This window comes from Anomaloglossus baeobatrachus, chromosome 2 (genome assembly GCF_048569485.1).
Source record: "Anomaloglossus baeobatrachus isolate aAnoBae1 chromosome 2, aAnoBae1.hap1, whole genome shotgun sequence".
Classification (NCBI taxonomy): Eukaryota; Metazoa; Chordata; class Amphibia; order Anura; family Aromobatidae; genus Anomaloglossus; species Anomaloglossus baeobatrachus.
Genome location: NC_134354.1, coordinates 37,311,072 through 37,336,221, shown reverse-complemented (window position 1 = coordinate 37,336,221; position 25,150 = coordinate 37,311,072). Strand labels below are relative to the sequence as shown.

At 47.6% G+C, this 25,150-nt stretch overlaps 1 protein-coding gene across 1 annotated transcript in view; it reads left to right on the top strand.

Annotated features, from left to right (window-relative positions):
• LOC142282112 (MORC family CW-type zinc finger protein 3-like) overlaps positions 1–23,936 on the top strand; it is a 360,015-nt gene extending 336,079 nt beyond the window's left edge. Inside the window, exons 11-16 of the mRNA XM_075332939.1 lie at positions 7,749–7,871; positions 7,958–8,035; positions 10,923–10,944; positions 11,028–11,182; positions 13,567–14,324; positions 22,998–23,936. Of these exons, the coding sequence (XP_075189054.1) occupies positions 7,749–7,871; positions 7,958–8,035; positions 10,923–10,944; positions 11,028–11,182; positions 13,567–14,324; positions 22,998–23,020 (1,159 nt within the window). The 3' untranslated portion in view covers positions 23,021–23,936. The remainder of the gene's footprint in view (positions 1–7,748; positions 7,872–7,957; positions 8,036–10,922; positions 10,945–11,027; positions 11,183–13,566; positions 14,325–22,997) is intronic.
• The last annotated feature ends 1,214 nt before the right edge of the window (positions 23,937–25,150 follow it).

Below are 25,150 nucleotides of genomic sequence, written 5' to 3'. Positions count from 1 at the left end.
GTGGCGGTTCCCAGCATCCCTTGGACTCTGGGTCTTTCTGGTCTCTCAGGGCATGAGCGGAGCAGATGTCAACCGCTTCCACAATAGAAACACAGGCCCTGGGCGAGTCACTCTGCACGGCGTTGCTCAGCTTGGCTCAGTCGGTCAATTTGCATTGGTTCAGGAGTAGAATCGCAGAAAGGCAGTGGCGAGGGAACGGTAGACCTCTGCGGAACGGAGATGTGACGGATTGGTCGCTTCTCCCGGGATACTTCCTTGGTTCGCTCTTGGAAACGGAGGTCAGTCCGGGTGGCTAGGGATATCAGAGCGTCCAAAGTACGGGGAACGTCACGACCGGCTAATTCGTCCTTAATGCGGCCCGACAGGCCCTCCCAAAAGGCTGCCGTCAATGCCTCGTTGTTCCAGCCTAGCTTGGAGGCAAGCGTGCGGAACTGGATGGCGTACTGGCCCACCGTCAGGGTTCCTTGGCATAGCCGGAGGAGCGAGGAGGTAACCGCGGTACTGCGTCCCGGTTCATCAAAGGTACTTCGAAAAGCCTGAAGGAATTCCCGGATGTCGGTCGTCACTGGATCCTTGTTCTCCCACAACGGATTTATCCAGGCCAACGCCTCGCCTTCCAGGTGAGACATCACAAAGGCTATCTTGGCTTGGTCGCAAGCGAAGAGGTGCAGGAGTAATTTGAAGTGCAGCGAGCACTGGTTTAAAAACCCCCGGCAGTTCTTGGGGTCCCCGGCATACCGAGGCGGAGCAGCGAGGTGAAGTTGCGAGGCCGCGGAGACAACGGGTTCGGATCCAGACACCGTTTGCTGCATGGACTGAGACGAGGCGGCGGTCTGTAACGTGTACAACCGGTGGTCCACAGACGTCAGGAACTTCAATATGCGGTGTAAGGTTTCACGCTGTTGCACCAGTTCCTGGCGTAGTTCAGCCAGCTCAGACGTTTGTGCTCCAGCGGGATCCATGGCCTGATCAATCTGTGAGGACCGGGAGGACTGGTAGACCCAGGAGGTGGATCCGCTGGACCGAGCACCCCACCAGGGGGCAGGGTACACGGCAGCCGGAGCACTGGCGTGGCCGGGACGGGAGCCGCGTCCCACAGGGGATGGGAAGAACAAAGTCACTGGGGTCACGGAGTTCCTAAGACTGTACGGTATACTGGTACAGGTGCCGGGTAGGAAAGACAAACAGTAGTCCAGGACACGGCACAAGGGGACCTGAGCACCTAGCTCACAAGACAAGGCTTCAAGACACGTTGATCAGGCCCCGCCCACATGGAAAGGCCAGTCTCATATACCCAGCACAGCCCTATGTCATATCCTGCTTCAGGTGTGCTGGGCCCATAAGACCAGGAGAGTGGGCGCGGCCCGGTCCTATACAGAAGCATGACTCTAGGACTCAGAGTCAGACACATGAGACTGGAGACAGGACACAGGAGAGACGAGCGGGAGCGGTAGCCTTGACCGGTGGACACGTGGACTGGATCAGTGGGCAAGGAGCGGTGGTGCACTGACGAGGCTGGATCAGTGGGTACGAAGCGGTGGTGCGATGCAGGTGAGACTGGATCAGTGGGTATGGAGCGGTGGTGCAATGCAGGTGTGACTGGATCAGTGGGTACGGAGCGGTGGTGCGATGCAGGGACCGGCTCAGTGTGTAAGGGGGGCTGCCGGGACACCAGGAGCGTGACACCATTTCATACAATCCAGAACAGAATGGTATTGCAGAGAGAAAGAACCGTACTCTCTGTGAAAGTGGAAGAAGTATGTTGTTTGATGCAAATCTACCTACATTGTATTGGGGAGAAGCCATCATGACAGCTTGCTATATTAGGCATCTTTCACACGTCCTTGTCTCCGGTACGTGTTTGGTCCTTTTCCTCACGTACCGGAGACACGGGCACACGTAGACCCATTAAAATACAATGGGTCTGCGCTCACGTGCGTGTTCTGCCATAGACCATGTGTACGTGTGGAGCATACGTGTGTCCGAGTGCTCAACACATCAACATGTCAGTTTTTCTCTGGCATCACGGGTCACACGGAATGCAAACGGACCACACGGAGGTGATCTGTGTGACATGCACCAGAGAAAACACATGTGTCTGAGAAAATAAAAAAAACTTTACTCACCTTCTCCAGCTCTCCTGTCTCTGCCGCTGCTGTCACTTGCTTCCGACCGCCACTCATTATGCTCATTGAATAATCACTTCACTGCGGCCGGAAGCAGCAGCAACGGGGAGACTGGAGGGCTGGAGACCGCAGATCAGCACCACGGACAGCGACGCCAGGGACAGGTGAGCAGAAAGTTCCCGTTCTCCGTGTGTTATCACGGATAACACACGGAGAACACACGTGTGCCATAAACACGGCTCATGGAGGGCAAAACGCACCTTTGACACGTTCATGAAAAACGTGCGTAGTTTTTCACGGATGTGTGAAAGAGGCCTTAAAAAAAGAGTGCAAGTTTAAGGCTCTAATAAAACTCCATATGAGCTATGGAACTGCGAGAAACCTAATCTGAAGCACCTCAGGATATTTTGAAGCAAAACGTTTGTGTTTGTTCCCAAAGAAAAACCCCAGTGATTCAACCTAAAAAGCAAGAAAAAGAATTTCAACCACTAAATCCAGACACTGAAAAAGAAAACACTGAAGTCTGGATAAGCTCTGAAGCCTCCAGGGAAGACACAGAAGAACCAGATCAACCTCCAGTCAGGAGATCAGAAAGGCCAAACAAAGGTATCACAGCTAAGCGCCTTTCTTCCAGTCATATGAAAAAGTTTGGGCACCCCTATTATTGTTAACCTTTTTTCTTTATAACAATTTGGGTGTTTGCAACAGCTATTTCAGTTTCATATATCTAATAACTGATGGACTGAGTAATATTTCTGGATTGAAATGAGGTTTATTGTACTAACAGAAAATGTGTAATCTGCATTTAAACAAAATTTGACCGGTGCAAAAGTATGGGCACCCTTATCAATTTCTTGATTTGAACACTCCTAACTACTTTTTACTGACTTACTGAAGCACTAAATTGGTTTTGTAACCTCATTGAGCTTTGAACTTCATAGGCAGGTGTATCCAATCATGAGAAAAGGTATTTAAGGTGGCCACTTGCAAGTTGTTCTCCTATTTGAATCTCCTATGAAGAGTGGCATCATGGTCTCCTCAAAACAACTCTCAAATGATCTGAAAACAAAGATTATTCAACATAGTTGTTCATGGGAAGGATACAAAAAGTTGTTTAAGAGATTTAAACTGTTCCACTGTGAGGAACATAGTAAGGAAATGGAAGAACACAGGTACAGTTCTTGTTAAGCCCAGAAGTGTCAGGCCAAGAAAAATATCAGAAAGGCAGAGAAGAAGAATGGTGAGAACAGTCAAGGACAATCCACAGACCACCTCCAAAGACCTGCAGCATCATCTTGCTGCAGATGGTGTTAATGTGCATCGGTCAACAATACAGCACACTTTGCACAAGGAGAAGCTGTATGGGAGAGTGATTCGAAAGAAGCCGTTTCTGCAAGCACGCCACAAACAGAGTCACCTGAGGTATGCAAAAGCAAATTTGGACAAGCCAGTTACATTTTGGAAGAAGGTCCTGTGGACTGATGAAACAAAGATTGAGTTGTTTGGTCATACAAAAAGGCGTTATGCATGGAGGCAAAAAAACACGGCATTCCAAGAAAAGCACTTGCTACCCACAGTAAAATTTGGTAGAGGTTCCATCATGCTTTGGGGCTGTGTGGCCAATGCCGGCATCGGGAATCTTGTTAAAGTTGAGGGTCGCATGGATTCAACTCAGTATCAGCAGATTCTTGACAATAATGTGCAAGAATCAGTGACGAAGTTGAAGTTACACCGGGGCATGGATATTTCAGCAAGACAATGATCCAAAACACCGCTCCAAATCTACTCAGGCATTCATGCAGAGGAACAATTACAATGTTCTGGAATGGCCATCCCAGTCCCCAGACCTGAATATCTTTGAAAATCTGTGGGATGATTTGAAGCGGCTGTCCATGCTCGGCGACCATCAAACTTAACTGAACTGGAATTGTTTTGTAAACAGGAATGGTCAAATATACCTTCATCCAGGAACTCATTAAAAGCTACAGGAAGCGACTAGAGGCTGTGATTTTTGCAAAAGGAGGATCTACAAAATATTAATGTCACTTTTATGTTGAGGTGCCCATACTTTTGCACCGGTCAAATTTTGTTTAAATGCAGATTGCACGTTTTCTGTTAGTACAATAAACCTCATTTCAATCCAGAAATATCACTCAGTCCATCAGTTATTAGATATATGAAACTGAAATAGCTGTTCCAAAAACCCAATTTGTTACAAAGAAAAAAAGTTAACATTAATAGGGGTGCCCAAACTTTTTCATATGACTGTATATGGTCAGAACACTTCCTGAGCCAGAGCCACAGTCAAGGCAAGAGATGCAAAAACTGCCTGTCCACAAGAAGCAGAAGTGGATTAATGCCGCTAATGAGGAAATGGAGTCCCTTCACTAACTCCAGACATGGGAGCTTACTCAGCTACAAAAGGAAAGAAAGCTATCGGATGTAAGTGGGTCTTCAAAAACAAATATTACTCCGAAGGTAAAATTCACTGGTTTAAGGCAAGACTGGTCGCAAAGAGGTACTTGCAAAAGTATGGTGAAGATTATGATGCTACATTTTCTCCGGTTGTGAACACATTCAGAACTTTAATGCCCGTAGCTGCAGTTCAACAGATGACCGTGAGATATTTTGACATCAAAACAGCCTTCCTTTATAGTGACATTGAAAAAGAGTTGTACATGACCCAACCCAAAGGATATACTAAAAAGTTGAAAAGCACTTTGTCTGCAAAATGCAAAAATCTCTCTATGGTCTTAAGCAGTCAGCAAGAGTATGTAACTCCAAAATGAACAAAGTTTTGATCGATGAAGGATTTAAAAAATCTCAAGCTGATCAATGTTTTTTAGATGAAAAGTGTAGCGGAGAAGTAGATGCATGTTCTTCTATATGTAGACAATGTAATCCTATCTGTGACGCCCTAGGGCTGTGGGGTACTCTGTCCCAGACGCGTGGTGCGCGGTGCGGGGGACAGTCATGGTCGCGGCCGATACCCGGTTAGGTGACCCTGGAGGTCGGTCTGAATAAAAAGGGGTAAAAAGAAAAGAAAATAAAGGGTGCTTTACACGCTGCAACATTGCTAGCGATAGCTAGCGATGTCGTGCGCGATAGCACCCGCCCACGTTGTTGTTTCGTCATGGGGATGATCACTGCTGCAACGAACAATATCGCTACGGCAGCGTCATACGCACATACCTGCTTAGCGACGTCGCTGGAGACACCAAGCAATCTCTCCTTTAAGGGGGAGGTTCGTTTGGCATCACAGCGGCGTCACTAAGTGGCCGCCCAATAGCAAAGGTGGGGCGGAGATGAGCGGCCGGAACATGCCGCCCACCTCCTTCTTTTCTCATTGCCGGTGGACGCAGGTAAGGAGATGTTATGAAAAGGAGCGACGTGTCAACGATCAACGATTTTTGACGTTTTTGCAATCGTTGATCGTTGCTCCTTTTAGTCACACACAACGATATCGCTGACGGCGCCGGATGTGCATCACGAACACCGTGACCATGATGATATATCGTTAGCGATATTGTTGTGTGTAAGGTATCCTTAAGAGTTTGTCGACTACGCCACTTGCTGTGGGCAGCCAGGTTATTGGATCCGCCGCTGCAGGGTTCTACTGGGGCTGGTGGAGTAATGCAGATTAGGTGTTTGGGCCCACCGCAAGTAGGGCTAGGCCCCAGCAGTGGATGATGGGGATTCTAGTGGGGAACCGTCTGTGTGAGTGTACGGAGGCGGTAAGGAAACAGTCCACACAGTATTGCAGTTTTAACTTGCCTTGTCTTTACTTGGGTTCAGTGATTGGACCCGCTGGTGCCGGTTTCAGGTGTTCCCGCTGCCCTTGTTCTCCGTGCCAGTTGTGACCTGTGGTAGCTGTCCTCCGTACACTCTCGTTTGTATTGGGCTCCCGTGGCTTAGAGCTTCTGGGGAACTCCTCCATCCTATTGCAGGCAGCCTGGACTATTTAAGGGGGTCAATCCCCGGTCCCCTCTTTGCTGCTTATGCTTCAGACTCTTTGGTTGGCGATGGACCCCGTGATCTTCTCGCCTGGCAGATTTAACAGTTGACCATAAAGTGTCCCGCTGTCCTAGGGTCTGCACCCCGCCTCATGCTGAGTCCTGTGAGTCTTGGTTCCAGACTTCCACAGGCGCCCCACGGTTCCTGGAATTTTCCATTTCCACAGGTAACCCATGGTCCCTGGAGTCCTGATTCCTTACTCCACAGTCCCTCACTCCTGTTACAGCACTCCGGTGTTACTTCAGGTCTTTTTTTTTCTTTCTGTACTTTCACTCTTTCACTCCTCCGACTACTACTCTCAACTTCTCTCTCCTTCACTTCCTTTTCTTACTCCTTCCTTCAACTAACTGAACACCACTTCCTCCCACCAACTTTCCAACTGACCACTGGCCCCTCCCGTTGCTGGGTCTCTCGCTACAGATTGGGTGGCGACTATCCAGTCAGTGCCCAACCCTTTTACCTGTTGCTAGGGAGTCTCCCAGTTTGGTGTTGGGGTTGTGTGTGTGGCCTGAAGGTGCTGGTGTGTTGACTGGCACGGATATTCCAGGGTTTCGGTTTCCACTTACATTTTAGGGCACCTGGTACTGCAGGGGTGCTACAGGAAGAACATGTGACTTCATGCTGTACTCTTGTTTCCTGTGTTCTGTGTGAAGATGGTAGATGTTAGAGTGTACGAGCTCCTGCCCGGTATTGTGTAACTTGTCATGTGATGGGGCGTGTTCAAAATGGAGAATGATGTTTCCAGAGGGAATAAACCTTCTTTCTCTAAGTCCACGTGGGCATAGAGTTGATTATAGTAGAAGCGGGGGTCTGGGGGTAAGACCCCAAGATAGGGGGGTGCAGGGGAGGCCCTTACATGATTATAGCGGACAGGAGGAAACATCACCAGGCCCCCAACCAAGCCAACCACGCCCACCAGCGAAGTCGGTCACACCCATGACCTGACTGCAGCACGTACATTCTAGGTTCAACTGTGCGAAGATGTATGCTGCAGAAGCTCCAGAGAGACACACACAGAGATGATTACTTGCTGATTTACTAAGCTTCATATATGTTCCTGATTACCCCTGAAAATACTGCACAGTTGCTGTCTTGCACGCTTGGAGAGTGTTGTTGATAATCCACTGCCAACAGGGTCAAGGACTCGAGCATAGTGCTCGAGCACCCAGGATATTTGATCGAGTATCAAGCGTGCCGAGCACACTTATGCTCGATCGAACACCGAGCCAAGTAGAAATGAGTGAACCTCCCGAGGTTCGATTCGGTTTCTGTTCTCCAAAAACATCCGTGTTCGCCACAGTTCAAAAGACATATTCAAAACCCATTGAATTCAATGGGAGGCAAAAATAAAGCCATAGACAACACCTTTAGGGGGATCTGAAAGCTGCCAAAACAGCTCAAACCGTTTTACAGTGGAGCGACTCTGTTGTGGCACAGTCATTAGCTTCCTAGACTATTAAGATAAGAAATAATGAGGTGGATGTGTGTCAGGTATAGGCCTGGTGGGCTGGTAGTCCTCGTACCTCATGCAACAGTTCAAACTGCTTTTCTGCTCAGTCACACTCTGGTTGCACCAATATTATTTTCATAGATTGTTATTTGATTTAGAAAACAACCTGATCAGAACTGGGTCCAGTGTGATACTTGCAATAAGTGGAGAAAACTTCCTGACGGCGTGGAGGCACCTCCAGATGACTGGTTCTGTCAAATGAACTCCGACCCAAAGTTCAGGTAACCTTTCCTATCCTTATGGATCAGCATATTCCATTGGATCACCTATCTGAATTCTCAGTGTATTATTTCTTTACCGATACCAGAGACTGCAGCGTTGATGAGGAACCAGAGGATGATGATGAGATTACTCGGCCCACATATGAGAAGACGCCCAAAAAGAGGCAAGTGATTGTTTTCTTGAAGATCTTTAATGCAAGGGAAGCTTCCAAAACCAGACACTGACTTTGGACAAAAGTAGAGCAACATCTCATCCATTTGCCCCAAGTGTATAACTTAACTTCTATTAATTGGATAGTGGTGACTTATTGATCTCTGAGATCTCAATACTCTACTCTCACAATCCCAAGCATGAGAACTACAGAGTCCTGTCTGAATGTAATGAATGGAGCATGCTCTATTAGACTGCAGGAGAAAGTGGAGTACAGCATTCGGCCATTTCCAGCAGTCTTAGTGAATGAGTATAGTGTAGATAAGTATGATCAGCTTCTACATAACCACATTCCCAGGATCAGGATGAATCTCAATATTTGGACCCCAGAGATCAATAAATTAACTAACGTCCCTTAAGAGACTGTCAGCAGGTTTTTGCAATATAATCTGAGTACAGCATGCTGTAGAGGTGCAGACACAGAATGCAACGATGTGTCACATGTGAAGCTTCGTACTGAGGTTTACTTTCAATAACTGTTTTAGCACCAAGAGCTTATCATTGCTATGACTAGCTAGCAAAAGGACACTGGTCCGACTCCACCCTTCTCAAATAAGCATTAGGCTATGTGCGCACTAGGCATTTTCTACCACGTTTTTGCACGTTTTTCGGGTGCGTTTTTGTTCAGAAAACTGCATGACTTTGCTTCACCAGCAATGTCTGAGTTTTCATTTTTGCTGTTTGCACACAGCGGTTTTTTTTAGCTGCATTTTTGTGGTGCCCACAAAAACGCAGCATGTCAATTATTCCTGCGTTTTTCACTGCGTTTTTCACGTGTTGAATTCAATGAGATGTTCAAAAAACGCAATGAAAATGCGTTTCTATGACTAAAAACAGCTATAAACGCAAGGGGTGGGTAGTACAGTCACGTGTACAGGAAGAGGATTCCTTGTGTTGGTAAACTCAGAAGAGTAAGGCTATGTGCCCACGCTAGAATGTCCCTGCGGATTTTTTTGCCTGAAAATCCGCGACTTTCGCGGCAAATCCGCACCCGCGGATTTGCCGCGAATTTACCGCGGATTTACCGCGGATTTGCCGCGGATTTTGATGCGGATTTCATTTTTTTTGTTTTCCCCCATTCAAAACCAAAAATCCGCACAAAATCTGCACCAAACAATTGACATGCTGCAGATTTTTCCGGATCAAAATCCGCGGCAAATCCGCAGCGGAAAAATCCGCAGCATGGGCACAGCATTTCCAAAATGCCATTGAAATGGCTTGGAAGTGCTGCTGCTGCAGATTTTCGGCAAATCCGCGGTAAATCCGCGGCAAAATCCGCGGCAAATCCGCGGTAAATCCTGTAGCGTGGGCACATAGCCTTATCCTCCCGGTACCCGCCACCCCTGCTTCCAGGAGGGAGGTGGAAGCAGCTGCGAAATCAAAAGTGAACAGTAGAAAAAAGAAAATATGATATTCACCTGTTTGAAGACTCCCGGGACACGTTCAATCGCTCCAGGACCTGCCGGTGATCAGCTGATGCGGTCACCTAACGGCATCAGCTGACAGTATAAGTCTAGCGGTGAGGCTGGCTTTTTACTGCCCGGCCGGTTTAAACGATCAGCTGATGTTGTCAGGTGACCGCATCAGCTGATTACCGCCAGGTCCTGGAGCCATCAGACGGGAGTCTGCACAGAAGTGTGTAGTTTGTTTTTCTACTGATGCATCAGCTGATTGTATAAACGGCTTTTATATACAATCAGCCGATGTGTCGTGTGATTCACGTCCTTGAACCTGAGCCATCATCTGATCGTTTTGCCTTCCTTCCGGCAAACCGATCAGATGATATTGGATCCGTATTGGACATCGCGGGTCCCTTGACTCAGAACTCCGGCGGAGGGGGTTCTTTAGTTCAATAAAGATGGAGTCACTAATTGTGTTGTGTTTTATTTCTAATAAAAATATTTTTCTGTGTGTTGTGTTTTTTTTTTATCTTTACTAGAAATTCATGGTGGCCATGTCTAATATTGGTGTGACACCATGAATTATACAATTAACTAAATACCACTGCCATCCCACTCCTGTAACTTGGTCTCCAGTTGCACTACACTAAACTTCCTATCTTATTAATGCTATATCTATCCTATCCTTAACCCTTTATCTACAGTACTCCTGGCCCTGGACACTATCTCCCACCTGACACATAACGAGTGGCCAGCATTCTACATTACACAGTATTTACAGTACTCTAACACATGCATATAACCAAATGCATACCTGCGGCCACTAGGTGGAACCGAACGCCGTGCCCGTTCAGCTCTGCTACATTTTACATACTGTATATACAACACACCTTTTATATACATTTATAACACAATACTACTTTTACGTAGGAGTGGACGTGACTCGCTCACCTCACATAACTGTCTCATGCAGCCTTTATCTATCCTCCCATTTCTTTGAGATGGCTGGACTGTCGTAAATAAGTTCTTCAACTTTGTGTCACCCCAACATCACCACATTTTAGACTGTAAGCTCTTATGAGGGTTGTGTTTATTTTTGCTTTAATTATTATATCTTCTAGAACTGTTAATTATGTTTGTTTGTATATGAACCTCTCAATTGTAAAGTGCTGAAGAATATGTTGGCGCTAAGGAAATAAAGATGATCATTATTACATCTGCAGGGTTTTATAGGGAAGCCTACCCAGCCAGTAACACCCAGTTTTCAATATAGTCATATATCTTTAGAAGGAATAACGGAGGAATGAAACAACAAAGTTAAAAGAGAATTGTTACTAAACTGATGTCAGAAATATTTACCAAAACAGACAACAGAAGAATGTAGGTTTTCTTTAAAGATATTTTATATTTTTTTTTTAATTGTCTTTCTTTATGTTGCAGGAAACTTGAGCAGCCATCAAAGGTATGTTTGCTGTTTATGTTTTTAAAAATTAAAATAAATTGTAGATATCAATATGAAATACTTTATTAATACACTTTGTTTAGGCACCGGTCTTGGATGATCCCATAAATCTGCCTGATCCTCCACTTAAAAAAATGCAAAAAGATCTAAACATGACCACAAGATCAGCTTCAGCCTCAAATTCTCCATCTTTAGCAGTAGCCAAAACATCGCCACAGCGAAGAAGCTCCCGTATCCGGTAAGTGAACTGCACCACAGCAACAATATCCGTCATGCAGTACTTTACCTAATGAAGTAATTTAAGGTGAAGGTTGTCCATCTTTTCACTAGGACCTCAACAGCCAAATCATGACATTACTGAGCCAAAATTTACAAAGAACATTTTTTAGTTTACTACATAAAATAATTTACTCAGATTCATCACCTTCCAGTTCTCTACATCATTGCCCTGCTACACCCAATGGGGCAGTACCTGAGCACTGCAGCCAAACAGTACCCACGGTACTTACCAGTGTGACACTCCTGGCTAATGATTTGTTGAAGGAGTGACACACGGTGACACACGGTGCTCATGGTTTGACGCCTTTTGCCCAGCACTAACAGCTGAATTAAGATTCACTATGTACAGCCATAATTGAACTGTCACACACGTGACTAACAGGGTTTAACAATACACCCTCCATCCCCCACTAGGTGTACCAACACACAGGTTACACAGGGGACACAATACAAAGGAAGTCCCTGGCGCTAGGGAGAGGGAAGTGGGGTCACCACCTGCACTCACCTGCAGCTGAACCCTGCAGTCCTTGATGTCTCGATACAGGTTCTTTTAACCCGTTGCCGACCACATTCCTAAGCCTTCACTTGACCTAAACTCACCCTGGCTAATGAGCAGGCCGTCGAGATTGCTTGTCTCGCCTCTACAATACAGAAACACAAAGGTAGGAAAACAGACAGGGGAGACAGATGTGAAAAGGGAAAACACTCCAGGCAACTTGAGGGCAGCTGACACCACCGCTGCACACAACAAACTTCTTCCAGAGCAGCCTCTTTCCAAAGTGGACCACATTGAAATGAGGATTCAGTTTCTATCACAGGCATCAGCTGCTCGGGCACATGATCTTAAATAGTGAAGGGAAGTGAACTCAAATAGCTGCACCTGAGATTGAAAACTACAGCCTACAGCAAGACAGGAAAGGGTACTTAATTAAGCCTTACAGTACTACTAGCAAGAAGATGTTATCCAAGTAACAACAGTGGAACTGCCAGCAGTGAGGTGCTGTGACCTTCTGATACTGGACTTGCCTGAAGTCTCCCTCGGGCAGGACACACTTATGACATGAACTCAATATTTGCTACAGAGCACCTTCTTATGTTTGATTCAGTCAGAAAGAAATATGTCATGTACCAAATGTTAAGGCCCCGTCACACTAAGCAACATCGCTAGCAACATCGCTGCTAACGAACAACTTTTGTGACGTTGCTAGCGATGTCGCTGTGTGTGACATCCAGCAACAACCTGGCCCCTGCTGTGAGGTCGTTGGTTGTTGCTGAATGTCCTGGGCCATTTTTTAGTTGTTGCTGTCCCGCTGTGAAGCACAGATCGCTGTGTGTGACAGCGAGACAGCAACAACTAAATGTGCAGGCAGCAGGAGCCGGCTTCTGCGGAGGCTGGTAACCAATGTAAACATCGGGTAACCAAGAAGCCCTGTCCTTGGTTACCCGATATTTACCTTCGATACCAGCCTCCGCCGCTCTCACTGCCTGTGCTGCCGGCTCCTGCTCTGTGCACATGTAGCTAGCTGCAGGACCCATCGGGTTAATTAACCTGATGTGTGCTGTAAGTAGGAGAGCAGGGAGCCAGCGCTAAGCATTGTGCGCTGCTCCCTGCTCTGTGCACATTTAGCTGCAGCATACATCGGGTTAATTAACCTGATGTGTGCTGTAAGTAGGAGAGCAAGGAGCCAGCGCTAAGCATTGTGCGCTGCTCCCTGCTTTGTGCACATTTAGCTGCAGCATACATCGGGTAATTAACCCGATGTGTGCTGTAGCTAGGAGAGCAAGGAGCCAGCGCTAAGCATTGTGCGCTGCTCCCTGCTCTGTGCACATGTAGCTGCAGTACACATCAGGTAATTAACCCGATGTGTGCTGTAGCTAGGAGAGCAAGGAGCCAGCGCTCAGTGTGCGCTGCTCCCTGTTCTCTGCACGTGTAGCTCCGTGCGCTGGTAACCAAGGTAAATATCAGGTTGGTTACCGATATTTACCTTAGTTACCAAGCGCAGCATCTTCCACGCTGCGCTGGGGGCTGGTCACTGGTTGCTGGTGAGCTCACCAGCAACTCGTGTAGCCACGCTCCAGCGATCCCTGCCAGGTCAGGTTGCTGGTGGGATCGCTGGAGCGTCGCAGTGTGACAGCTCACCAGCAACCTCCTAGCAACTTACCAGCGATCCCTATCGTTGTTGGGATCGCTGGTAAGTTGCTTAGTGTGACGGTACCTTTAGGCTCTTTTCTTCCTCTTTATTTGTGTCCTTTGGAATTTTTTATGTCTTTTAATCTTTTTTTGTTTGCATTTATTTTTATATTTCTTTCTCTGAGCATGAATATACATTATTTTACCTTTAGGAAGTGTCTGAATTCACAAGAACCTTCTGAAATGACTGCTAAACAGCCACAGCCTATTGTACTTAGGTACAAGGATTTTCCATGTGGAGGTGGTGGTGATAAGAAGAAGGAGGGTGATGAAGATGATGATAAGAAGGAGGAGGCTGGTGATGATTGTGCGATTATTATGGAGGACATAAGCACACACAAACCCATAAAAGAAGAATTAAAACCTAAAAATGGTGCAGATATCAGGTCTGTTACCATGGAAAGTGTAGACAGTGAATCTACAGGATCGCTGAGTATGGGAATCATGGCTGCAGCCACCACACAGACGGAACAGCAAAAAATAACTGTAAACAAGGAAGAAGAAGATGGAAACTCTTATGGAAACTTCCAAGGGTGCCAGAAGATGTCAGGTGAGCAGGTCCACCAACACTGCGATGACGCTATGACATATCACCAGCAGAATCATAGCCCTGTGGTACAAGATGAGACGGAATATTATAAGAAGCATTGTGAAGAACTAATCTTGGTGAAAACTGCAGGTCAGAAAGTGATAGAAGAGACCAGTTCTCAAGACACAAAGTATGATCAGGTCCTAAAAAAGATCAGCATAAGGCTGGATCGAATTCGTAAAAAACTACAGGACCAGAAATCCGAGTCTCCTCCTATCGGTGAAGTGGACAGCACGAGTGAGATGGATGATATTGTGTTACAACTGGATGACATACTTCGTAGACTTGACTCCTTTTCTGCAGAAAAAGTGCAAAGTGGAGGTAAGAAATCTTCAAAATGTCTCCATAAAATGTAGATTGTAATACTTAGATACAAAGTTTCCTTTAAAGAGGTTGTCCACTACTTAACATTGATTGCCTATCCTGACTGATTGGCTGGGGCCGGCAGCAGCTGGAAATGCAGAGTCCCAGAAATGCCCCTTCTGATAGCGGCCTGGTACTGCACATCCGCATTGCATTCATATCAATAGGAGGCGAATGTGCAGTACCAGGCCGCAGCTGCTATCAGAAGATGGGGCAGCTCCGGAACAGAGCATTTCCAGCACAGAGAGCAGCTGATCAGCAGGGGTGCGGAGTGTCAGACCTTTGGCCGATCAGACAAATATGACCTATAATAAGGATAGGCCGTCAATGTAAAACAAGTAGACAGCCTTTTTAAGCCAGTGGCAAATCTATACATGGGCAATATATACTCTAAAACAGCTATCCGAAACAGCATTACCTGTGTAATGCTGTTGAATGCCCAAATTATTATCTGCATAGCAGCTAGAGATAGTTTTATAGTTTTAAAGCGGAAAGAATATACATATCCTTCCTGGTCATTCTGTAACACAACATATTTATCAAGAAAAAAAGCCATGAGGCAGGTACAAATTGCCCATCAGGGAAAAATTTCCTTCCCAGCGCTACATACGGCAATCAAACTAGTTTCCTGAAACAACGTCCCATCACAGAATCTAGTGCCCAGAACTTTTTATATTATTTATTTCAAGAAAGGATTTGAGCCAATCCTTGTACGTTATAAGTTTAGCAAAAATTACAATATAGTGTGGCAGTAACTGCCATAGTCTCACTGCTCTTACAGTAAAGAATCTAACTAAATAAATTAAATAAATAAATACATCAAATATAAAGATGTAACTGCTACAGAAAATATAGTTACATTGCAGTTGCTATAGTTCAGAAAGTCCATTTTTAGATTTAGTTTCAAATGGCTTCATAAAGACATTGAAAGAGTCAGAGGCACAGGTCTATCCAGCAAAAGTATAACCCAAAAAGGCCCATATACTTGTCTGGGGATTAATAAATACAGACTCAAAGAGGAAATGCATTACCCAGAAACAAACAATATGTTATAAAAGTTTTTTTTATTGAAAAATGAACGTACAATAAAAATTACAATTAAAAGAGGATGATGGAGAACCAAACTAATAGTCATGTAAAGTGCAGGTGCACTAGTAGCAGCAGTGCGTTATAGTGAAGTTTTTCCTGTAGCAATAATTATAGCAATAGTAATGATATAAGATGCATGTTATACAAGCATACAGCACTTTATTATAGTAATAGTATTCCTTTTACATTTGTGACTCGCCCACCCCAGGGCTATGGGACACCCGGTGCCAGGCCGGACTAGTCCGGTGGTAGTCAGTGGTGGCTGGGCCCGGCTCCGTGGCCCTGGTGGTTGTCAGTAAAATATGTGGCTAGGTGACTAAAGTTTGTGTTCGTGACGCCACCTGTGGTATGCGGCTAATAAGCCGCCGCTGCTGTATGAGGCCTCCGGGGGATGATATGGCAGCAGTGGTGGTACTACTCCCCACAGGTGGAGCAATGCCCAGGGCACAGTTGGTGCTTGTGAATGTCTATGCAGATGAAATAACAGAGACCACTTCAAGGGTGCAGTTCAAGTTCTTTACTCACAGTTCTTGTCACAGCTGTAGGGACCCTTGGACTGCTGGGACCACTGTCAGGGACCTCCGCCGTTTCTGGGTGATTCTGAGAGTGAAAGCCGGTACCCTTCCCTTAGTGTCTCTTTCTTCTGCTGTCTTCCTTAGCCTTGCCTTTGTTAGGATGGACCTGGCTTGGCCTCCACTACAGCCTCCAGGCTGGGGGGTCACTTGTCGGCTGATTAACCCCTTTTCTGGAAGTCTGCTATGGGTTCTGGCCCTGGGAGTCTACAACCTTCCCTGGGCCTCGGTTTTTACTGTTTGGAGATTGTCTTTGCACTCCTCCAGTCTCTAGGGACCGTCCCCTGTCGCAGCTTGATCACTCCACCGATGTTAATGTGGAACAGGCCACCGCAGCCTACAACTACCCGTGGCACCTCTAGGCCCTCTCCTTGGTACCTCTAGGACTGCTCGTGGTACCTCTAGGACTACCCGTGGCCCTGCGACTCCTTCTGTCTCCGTGTGGTGTCACCTGGACCTCTGGGTCCCAGGTTCTTCACCAGGAAGCGTCTCCTTCTGTTTCTCTGCTCCTGCCTGACTTGGAGCTTTCTTTCCTTCTTTCTTTCTTTCTTTCTTTTCTCCTCCTTGCCTGCCTCCAGCAGGCCTCCTCCTCCCTCCTTTCTCTTGTTCTTCTTCTCCAACTACATGCTCACTCTCTCACTCCCTGAGGTAGACTGACTAAACTTGACCTTCCTTTCTCTATCTGCTCTCTGGTGGCTCCTCCCACCTCCCCAGTTGCTAAGCTACCACCCTATGGGAGCAGGGATGGGTCTTACAGCCCCTCTCAGCATGCAGCATGGGAGGGTTGCCTGCCACTTTCCCTGGTCCCAGTATGTACCTAACAATGGGCGTAGTGTGGATTTACCAGGGGACCGGAGTTCACTCTCTTCCTCTCTCAGAATGGGGCATCACACCGCTGGATGGGGTGCAATGACCTGTGGCGACGGAAGCCTCAGGGGCGCCACACTCCCCCACAGCAAATCCCAGCACGTCCTCGGGCTGAAAAACAACAAAAACATGTGGAGAAACTGCAAAATTTTTGTTATGCAAAGCAATAAAACAATTAACATTTCTTCCCTTTATGGGAGGCACAAATACTTTAACGTTGCAAACTTCTTATAAAGAAACTATGTGTGCACTTTCAGTTCATTGCACAGTTTGGGCACTTCCCCCATAATTCTGGTAGGGGGCACAACGGGTGCAACTATATACATTTTCGGCTACAAAAAGTCCAGTAGCCCGGCAGTTCGTTTCTTTCAATCAACAATGGGACAAATACTCAACCAGCCACTAAGTCCAATGGCCTGGTTACATAAGACACATAAGACATCACATTTACCGGGGCCCACATTCCAGTTCAGTGGCCCGGTACACATAAACATGGGGGGTGACATCTTCGAAAAGCATGAGGGGCAGTACAGCAGGAAAGGGTGTCATCTTCGAAAAGAATGAGGGGCAGAACACAAGGGACTTCTTCAAAAAGAATGAGGGGCAGACAGGGGCTATTTACAGTTCAGCATCTCTTTATCTTTACTCACGAGGGTAGATGCGAGGGTCCCACTCCGGCATTGCTCCTGGCAGCAGGTACGCCGACGATATCATCGTCTGGGTCCCCTGGGCGCTGGTCCCCGACCTTCTGCGCTGTTCCGCAGCCTGGATTGGAGTGGGACTGCTTGCAGGTGTTGCACGACGCTGCTGCAGAGGGCTGCTTGTTTGCAGGGGGCTGTTGCTGTGGTCTCTAGGGCCCTGCTTTGGCCGGGCTCCCTGCATCACACACGCCATGGAGATCCTGGTCTGCGTCTCCTGAGTGGCTGTCGCAGGACCTCTGCTCAGTTCTGTGGCCTGGGTCTGCCTTGAGGTGGTGCTGCTGCTAGGGGAGATGCTGCGCTCTTGCACTGTGCGGCGCCACTCTGGCTCTTCTGGGGCCGCCTCTTCCCGCAGGATATGTACATGCAGCGCGTACCATCCACGGTCCCCCATCATCCGTGTATACTCCACCACATCACCCGGCTTGGCATCGCGCCCTGGGTGGCCTCTGGGCAGGTGCTCCTCGATGTCTCTTCGGGCTACAAACACGTCCTTGCCCAGACCGGGCTCCCTTATGAAGCCCCAGCCACCAGCTTGTCTGAAGTCCACTACTAGGCCCCGTCGCACTGGGCCCTCGGATCCCTTCAGGGACTTCCTGACCTCTTCTTTGGAGGCCAGATTAGCGGCTTCTCGGGCCCTCCGTTTCTCCTCCCGGAGTTCCCGCTCCCTCTGGTACTCTACCACCAGCCTCCGGCACGTCAGCCCGCTGGCCAGGGGAGTTTCCTTGGGGAGCAGCGGCCGCTGCAGTCCCCTGCTTTCAATGGGCGCTGCGTCCCAATTCACTCCCAGGGATGCCATTCCCAGGAGGCTCACAGGGGGACTCGGTAGGGGGCCCGCTAGTTGTTCAGGGTTTACCTGCAGCTCCTCCGCCATGCTGCCGACCTGGGGAATGCTGCCTGGAACACTGCTCGGGTGCTCGACCACGCCACTCGGCTGCTCCCTTTCCCTTCTCGGAGGCGGGGCCAGAGGCTGCACTAGCAACTGGCGCCAGGCTGGCGCCCAGCCCATCACGACCGGCATCACTCCGTTTGCGATAAGGTACATTTTCTTTATCTGCTGGTCTGGCATTTAGACTCTCTCTGCCAGCCGGCCAGCTTATCTGGTCGCTATTTCTTCTTCTTCCGCCTTCTATGGCGGGCACTGCTTCGCGCTCTTTTCTTGGACAAGGGGGCGGGGCTTCTCTTCGCGCCCTTTCTTCTTTCACGCCCCCCTTCTTCCTGCGCTCAGTGGCTTCAATGGCGGCAGTTCAAGTTCTTTACTCACAGTTCTTGTCACAGCTGTAGGGACCCTTGGACTGCTGGGACCACTGTCAGGGACCTCCGCCGTTTCTGGGTGATTCTGAGAGTGAAAGTCGGTACCCTTCCCTTAGTGTCTCTTTCTTCTGCTGTCTTCCTTAGCCTTGCCTTTGTTAGGATGGACCTGGCTTGGCCTCCACTACAGCCTCCAGGCTGGGGGGTCACCTGTCGGCTGATTAACCCCTTTTCTGGAAGTCTGCTATGGGTTCTGGCCCTGGGAGTCTACAACCTTCCCTGGGCCTCGGTTTTTACTGTTTGGAGATTGTCTTTGCACTCCTCCAGTCTCTAGGGACCGTCCCCTGTCGCAGCTTGATCACTCCACTCCACTCCACTCGATGTTAATGTGGAACAGGCCACCGCAGCCTACAACTACCCGTGGCGCCTCTAGGCCCTCTCCTTGGTACCTCTAGGACTGCTCGTGGTACCTCTAGGACTACCCGTGGCCCTGCGACTCCTTCTGTCTCCGTGTGGTGTCACCTGGACCTCTGGGTCCCAGGTTCTTCACCAGGAAGCGTCTCCTTCTGTTTCTCTGCTCCTGCCTGACTTGGAGCTTTCTTTCCTTCTTTCTTTCTTTTCTCCTCCTTGCCTGCCTCCAGCAGGCCTCCTCCTCCCTCCTTTCTCTTGTTCTTCTTCTCCAACTACATGCTCACTCTCTCACTCCCTGAGGTAGACTGACTAAACTTGACCTTCCTTTCTCTATCTGCTCTCTGGTGGCTCCTCCCACCTCCCCAGTTGCTAAGCTACCACCCTATGGGAGCAGGGATGGGTCTTAAGCTGGTGTCACACTAAACGACAGCGACAACGACGTCGCTGTTACGTCACCATTTTCGGTGACGTAACAGCGACCTTGTAAGTCGCTGTTATGATCGCTGCTTAGCTGTCAAACACAGCAGAAGCAGCGATCATAAGGTCGCTGTGCTACATGTTCAGAGAGCAGGGAGCCGCGCTTAGCGCTGGCTCCTTGCTCTCCTGCAGCACACATCGGGTTAATTAACCCGATGTGTGCTGCAGCTACATGTCACAGTTCAGAGAGCAGGGAGCCGCGCTTAGCGCTGGCTCCTTGCTCTCCTGCAGCACACATCGGGTTAATTAACCCGATGTGTGCTGCAGCTACATGTCACAGTTCAGAGAGCAGGGAGCCGCGCTTAGCGCTGGCTCCTTGCTCTCCTGCAGCACACATCGGGTTAATTAACCCGATGTGTGCTGCAGCTACATGTCACAGTGCAGAGAGCAGGGAGCCGCGCGCACTGCTTAGCGCTGGCTCCTTGCTCTCCTTGCTACAGTATACATCGGGTTAATTACCCGATGCGTACTGCAGCCACATGTCACAGTGCAGGAGCCGGCACTGGCAGCAAGAGCGGAGGCTGGTAACCAGCGTAAACATCGGGTAACCAGGGAAAGGTCTTCCCTTGGTTACCCGATGTTTACGCTGGTTACAGCTTACCGCAGCTGCCAGTGCCGGCTCCTGATCGCTTCATTTCGTCGCTCTCTCGCTGTCACACACAGCGATGTGTGTGTCACAGCGGGAGAGTGACGACCAAAAAATGAAGCTGGACATTCAGCAACGACCGGCGACCTCACAGCAGGGGCCAGGTCGTTGCTGGATGTCACACACAGCGACAGCGACGGGACGTCGCTGCAACGTCACAGAAAATGGTGACGTAGCAGCGACGTCGTTGTCGTCGTCGTTATGTGTGACACCAGCTTTACAGCCCCTCTCAGCATGCAGCATGGGAGGGTTGCCTGCCACTTTCCCTGGTCCCAGTATGTACCTAACAATGGGCGTAGTGTGGATTTACCAGGGGACCGGAGTTCACTCTCTTCCTCTCTCAGAATGGGGCATCACACCGCTGGATGGGGTGCAATGACCTGTGGCGACGGAAGCCTCAGGGGCGCCACATTTGCACCAAATCAATACTGCTATAACTTCTACCATAATTGCTGCATAAACAAATGGCCATATGGCTGGACTTCCAAGCGAGATCCACTTTAGATTATCACCAGCAGGAAAGACCAGCAAGGGGAAGGAAGAAATAGCCGCACCCATGAGGTGATTGGGAGGTAAAATAAACAAATAGAAACACTTGCTAGCCTAAAGACTTAGCAAGGGTAAAAGACAATAAACACATTTGACAAAGAGTGAACCTGCTGTGACTCAGTGGAAAAGGAAGCTTACCACAAAACACAGACTCACCGGAGCGGATCCTTAGACATAACAGGTCTCATTTGGCCAAAGCACCTTCTTCCACATACTGGCTATGTCACCTACATGACAAGTGGGAGAAGGTGCTTTTGGTGATAAATGCAAAGCACTATGTGTGGCGAAAAACTAACACTGCACATCACCCTGAAAACACCATCGCCACAGTCATGCTTGGTGGTGGCAGCATCCTGCTGTGCGGAGGATTTTCATCAGCTGGGGCAGGGAAGCTGGTCAGCGGTGATGAGGAGATGGATGGAGCTAAATACAGGGTAATCTCAGAGGAAAAACTTTGGAGGCGGCAAAAATCTTGAAACTTCAGCGTGGGTTAAGCTTCTAGTAGGACAATAAACCTAAACATCTTGCCAGAGCTGACCGCTTCCTGTCAGGAACTCAGATGGGGCCCAGCATGTGACATAGATCTTAGATCTGGTTAGTCTACAGAGCTGCATGACGTGGGTGCCCCTAGAGCGAGTGGAGACCGAGGTGAACTAGAGTAAAGAGAAACAGAGAAGTGACCGGGACATAGAGTAACTTAATGAAGTTAGGTTAGGACACTGACCAAAGAAACAAGAGACTGAGTGAAATGTGTCCTTAAGTAGGACATACGGCAGTGAGGTAACGAGCTGAGACGGAACAATTTGAGAGCCGAAGTAAGTGTCCCTGGTGTAAGTCCCCTAAGCTTTTAACAGTTTGAAGCTAAAGTCCAGTCATATTGGCAATAGCTATTTTTTTACAAGGATGCAGAACTGCAGAAGGGAAAGAAGGCTTTTACAGACTGTACTGTGATGTTGACCTGGGTGGTGGTGAAACAAACAAGACTGGTGAGGACAGGAACAAGTGAAATGGAAGGAGTAGAGAGACTGTTGGTTAAGATACTCCCTGCTAATGAAACATTTCAGAAGATATGTGCCGCTATCTTATGTACACAGTTGTATGCAAGTTACTGTTGAGTAAAACTATGCTTTTAGAGACGTTGAGGTCTCACTGGCTAACATCTGTTCCTGGCCAACTGAAACCATTCGCATCATGTGGCTGCAAAGGCATATTGCTTCCTTAGAGTTAGGGGTACTTTGCACACTACGACATCGCAAGCCGATGGTAGCGATGCCGCCCCCGTCGCAGCTGCAATATCTTGTGAAAGCCGAAAATTATCGCTACGGCAGCTTCACATGCACTTACCTGCCCTGCGACGTCGTTCTGGCCTGCGAACCGCCTCCTTCCTAAGGGGGCGGGTCGTGCGCCGTCACAGCGACGTCACACGGCAGGCGGCCAATAGAAGCAGGGGGGCGGAGATGAGTGGGACGTAAACATCCCGCCGACCTATTTCCTTCCTCATTGCAGCTGGGACGCAGGTAAGGCGATGTTCCTCACTTCTGCGGCTTCACACACAGCGATGTGTGCTACCGCAGGAAAGAGGAACAACATCGTAACATCGGTCCTTCCGAAATTATGGAAATGACCGACGCTACACCGATCATACGATTTCGATGCTTTTGCGCTCGTTAATAGTATCAAAAAGGATTCACATACTCCGATGTCGACAGCGACGCCGGATGTGCGTCACTTTCGATTTGACCCCACCCACATTGCACCTGCGATGTTGTAGTGTGCAAAGTAACCCTAAGTCTACAAACCCAGCCAGTACCCCATCTTTCATGTAGTGTTCCATGGCGTAGATGACGCAGACCTCACCCATGACTACTGCCCTGTGCCATGTTACACAACCTCCCTGCCGAGTTGCTCCAAAATAGAAGAATTGATGCTGTTTTGAAGGCACAGACCGATCACACCAAAAATTGGTTTGTTTTAGAGTTCTCTTTTGTTAATTTACTTTGCTTTTTGATAATTGATAAAAAAAAACAAAACTATTAACACTTCTATTTTTGATTGTTTTCTTACTTTGCAGCATCTTCTGGATACAAAATATAAAATGATTTAACCCATATGCTAAACAGTGTAATACCAAAAACACGATCAAATAAATGGGCAAAATTGAGATTTTTCAGTTACGCATCTTTCTAAAGAAATGCAAGAAAAAGGTTTCAAAATGTTGTATGTAGAGAACTAGTGAAAACTTTGGACACACTTTGTTCATGCAATGGTTTTCTAAGTCCTTATTGAAATGTGCATATTGTAGAGATAGATTGAAGGCAACAAAAACAAAAGAACACATATTGAAACAAGGAATAGAGAAACACATGTGAAAGAAGTCAGAATATGTATTGAACCCTGGATTCCTCAAAGAACCCCCTTGATGACAGCTCGCCTGGATCCGCACCTCCCACTGCAAAAAGGTTCCACCACCCACTCTCCGCTGAGGCCTCATATGACAAAGAATCTGCTGGGAGGAAAACTTCACTTGATTCTAGACAAAAAATTGTAGACTCATAATAATATTTCACTTCTATGCGAAAATAGGACTCTCACCCCAAGTCGGTGGCAGCAAGTACTTATCCATAGAGCAAAACTTCTTTCCTCAGTCAACTACCTGCCTTCCAGTCCAAAGGACTAGGACGTCACCTAGTGAAGGGAAGAGCCTCCCAGCTTATTCTACTCTTCTCCAACATCATATGGACGGACAAAACTTTACTTCAAACTGCATTATGTCACAGTATGATCAGAACATATTTGGCTGTTGGGTGTTTGGCTTTGTGCCAACCAATGTTAAACCCTTTTTTTGTCTAGTGAAATTCTAATTAGTAGAAATATTACCAGATCATGGAACAGTGAAGACACTACTTTATAGTTAGCCGTCTTATTCCAATTTTTGCCTTTTCAGATGTGTTCTAACATCAGGTGTCAAAATAATTGTAGAAATATACAGTGTGTCCACCCATATCCTGTCCACCGCCATTAACTTGAGAACGGCAGCAGCTATAGGCATAGAAGTGGTGTCTAGGTATAGTAAAGTAGCCATGAGCTACGCAATGAAACACCTATAGCGCCACCTAGTGGAAAACAACGGAGTTAGCATTTTTATCTCGAACGGAATGAGATAGAGAAAAAAAATTACAAAGTTGTAGGGCATCATCAATTCAATACGAATCGACACCTTGCATACAGAAATACTATGATTAGAACGTGTAAAACTCTCAAGGCTTCGGACGTGAAGCGATACCTCATGGAGACCTTCCTACAAGTCATTGTATATGGTGGCTGTGTGGAGTGGCCTCCACGCTCACCTGACCTGACCCCATTGGGCTTCTTTCTGTGAGGTCACATCAAACAGCAGGTGTATGCGACCCCTCCACCAATATTGCAGGACCTACGACGACGTATCACAAATGCTTGTGCAAATCTGTCACCTACCATATTGTACAACGTGCAGCAAGATACATTATGCTGTCCAGAGTCCAGATGTGCATTGCAGCTGACGGTGGCCACTTTGAGCATCAAAGTTAAATGAGCGCCCTATGCGTGACCAGCATTCAATGTTTTTGGGGGTCATGGGTTTCATATCATTGCATTTCTGTATGCAAGGTGTCGATTCGTATTGAATTGATAATGCCCTACAATTTTTTAATTCCCTTTTTTTCTCTATCTCGTTCCATTTTCGAGATAAAAATGCTAACTCCATTGTTTTCCACCAGGTGGCGCTATAGGTGGTTTCATTGCATAGCGCATGGCTACTTTACTATCCCTAGACACCACTTCTATGCCTATAGCTGCCGCCGTTCTCAAGTTAATGGCGGTGGACAGGATATGGGTGGACACACTGTAGATGAATCTGCTAATCTGTGTTGCAATATAAATCCCATACAAGAATGACTTAGACGACACCAACCCTGGCCTCCTCACCACCAGATGCCATTACATAGTATAAGTAAATCAAAACCAAAAGACCATCAGTCCATCAACTGATTTGACGAAAAAAATTATAAGGGCGGGTTAACGGATCTGAAGAACATGGAAAGAATCCTCGGCTCCTACTCTACTTTTCTTAGATTATCCAAAGTCGCCAACCCATATCCAAAACATTTTTAACCAATCAAATCACCACTACTATACACATGTGACCTATTACTCTGACCCACTCCACCCTTTCCTCTCCCCCTCTGT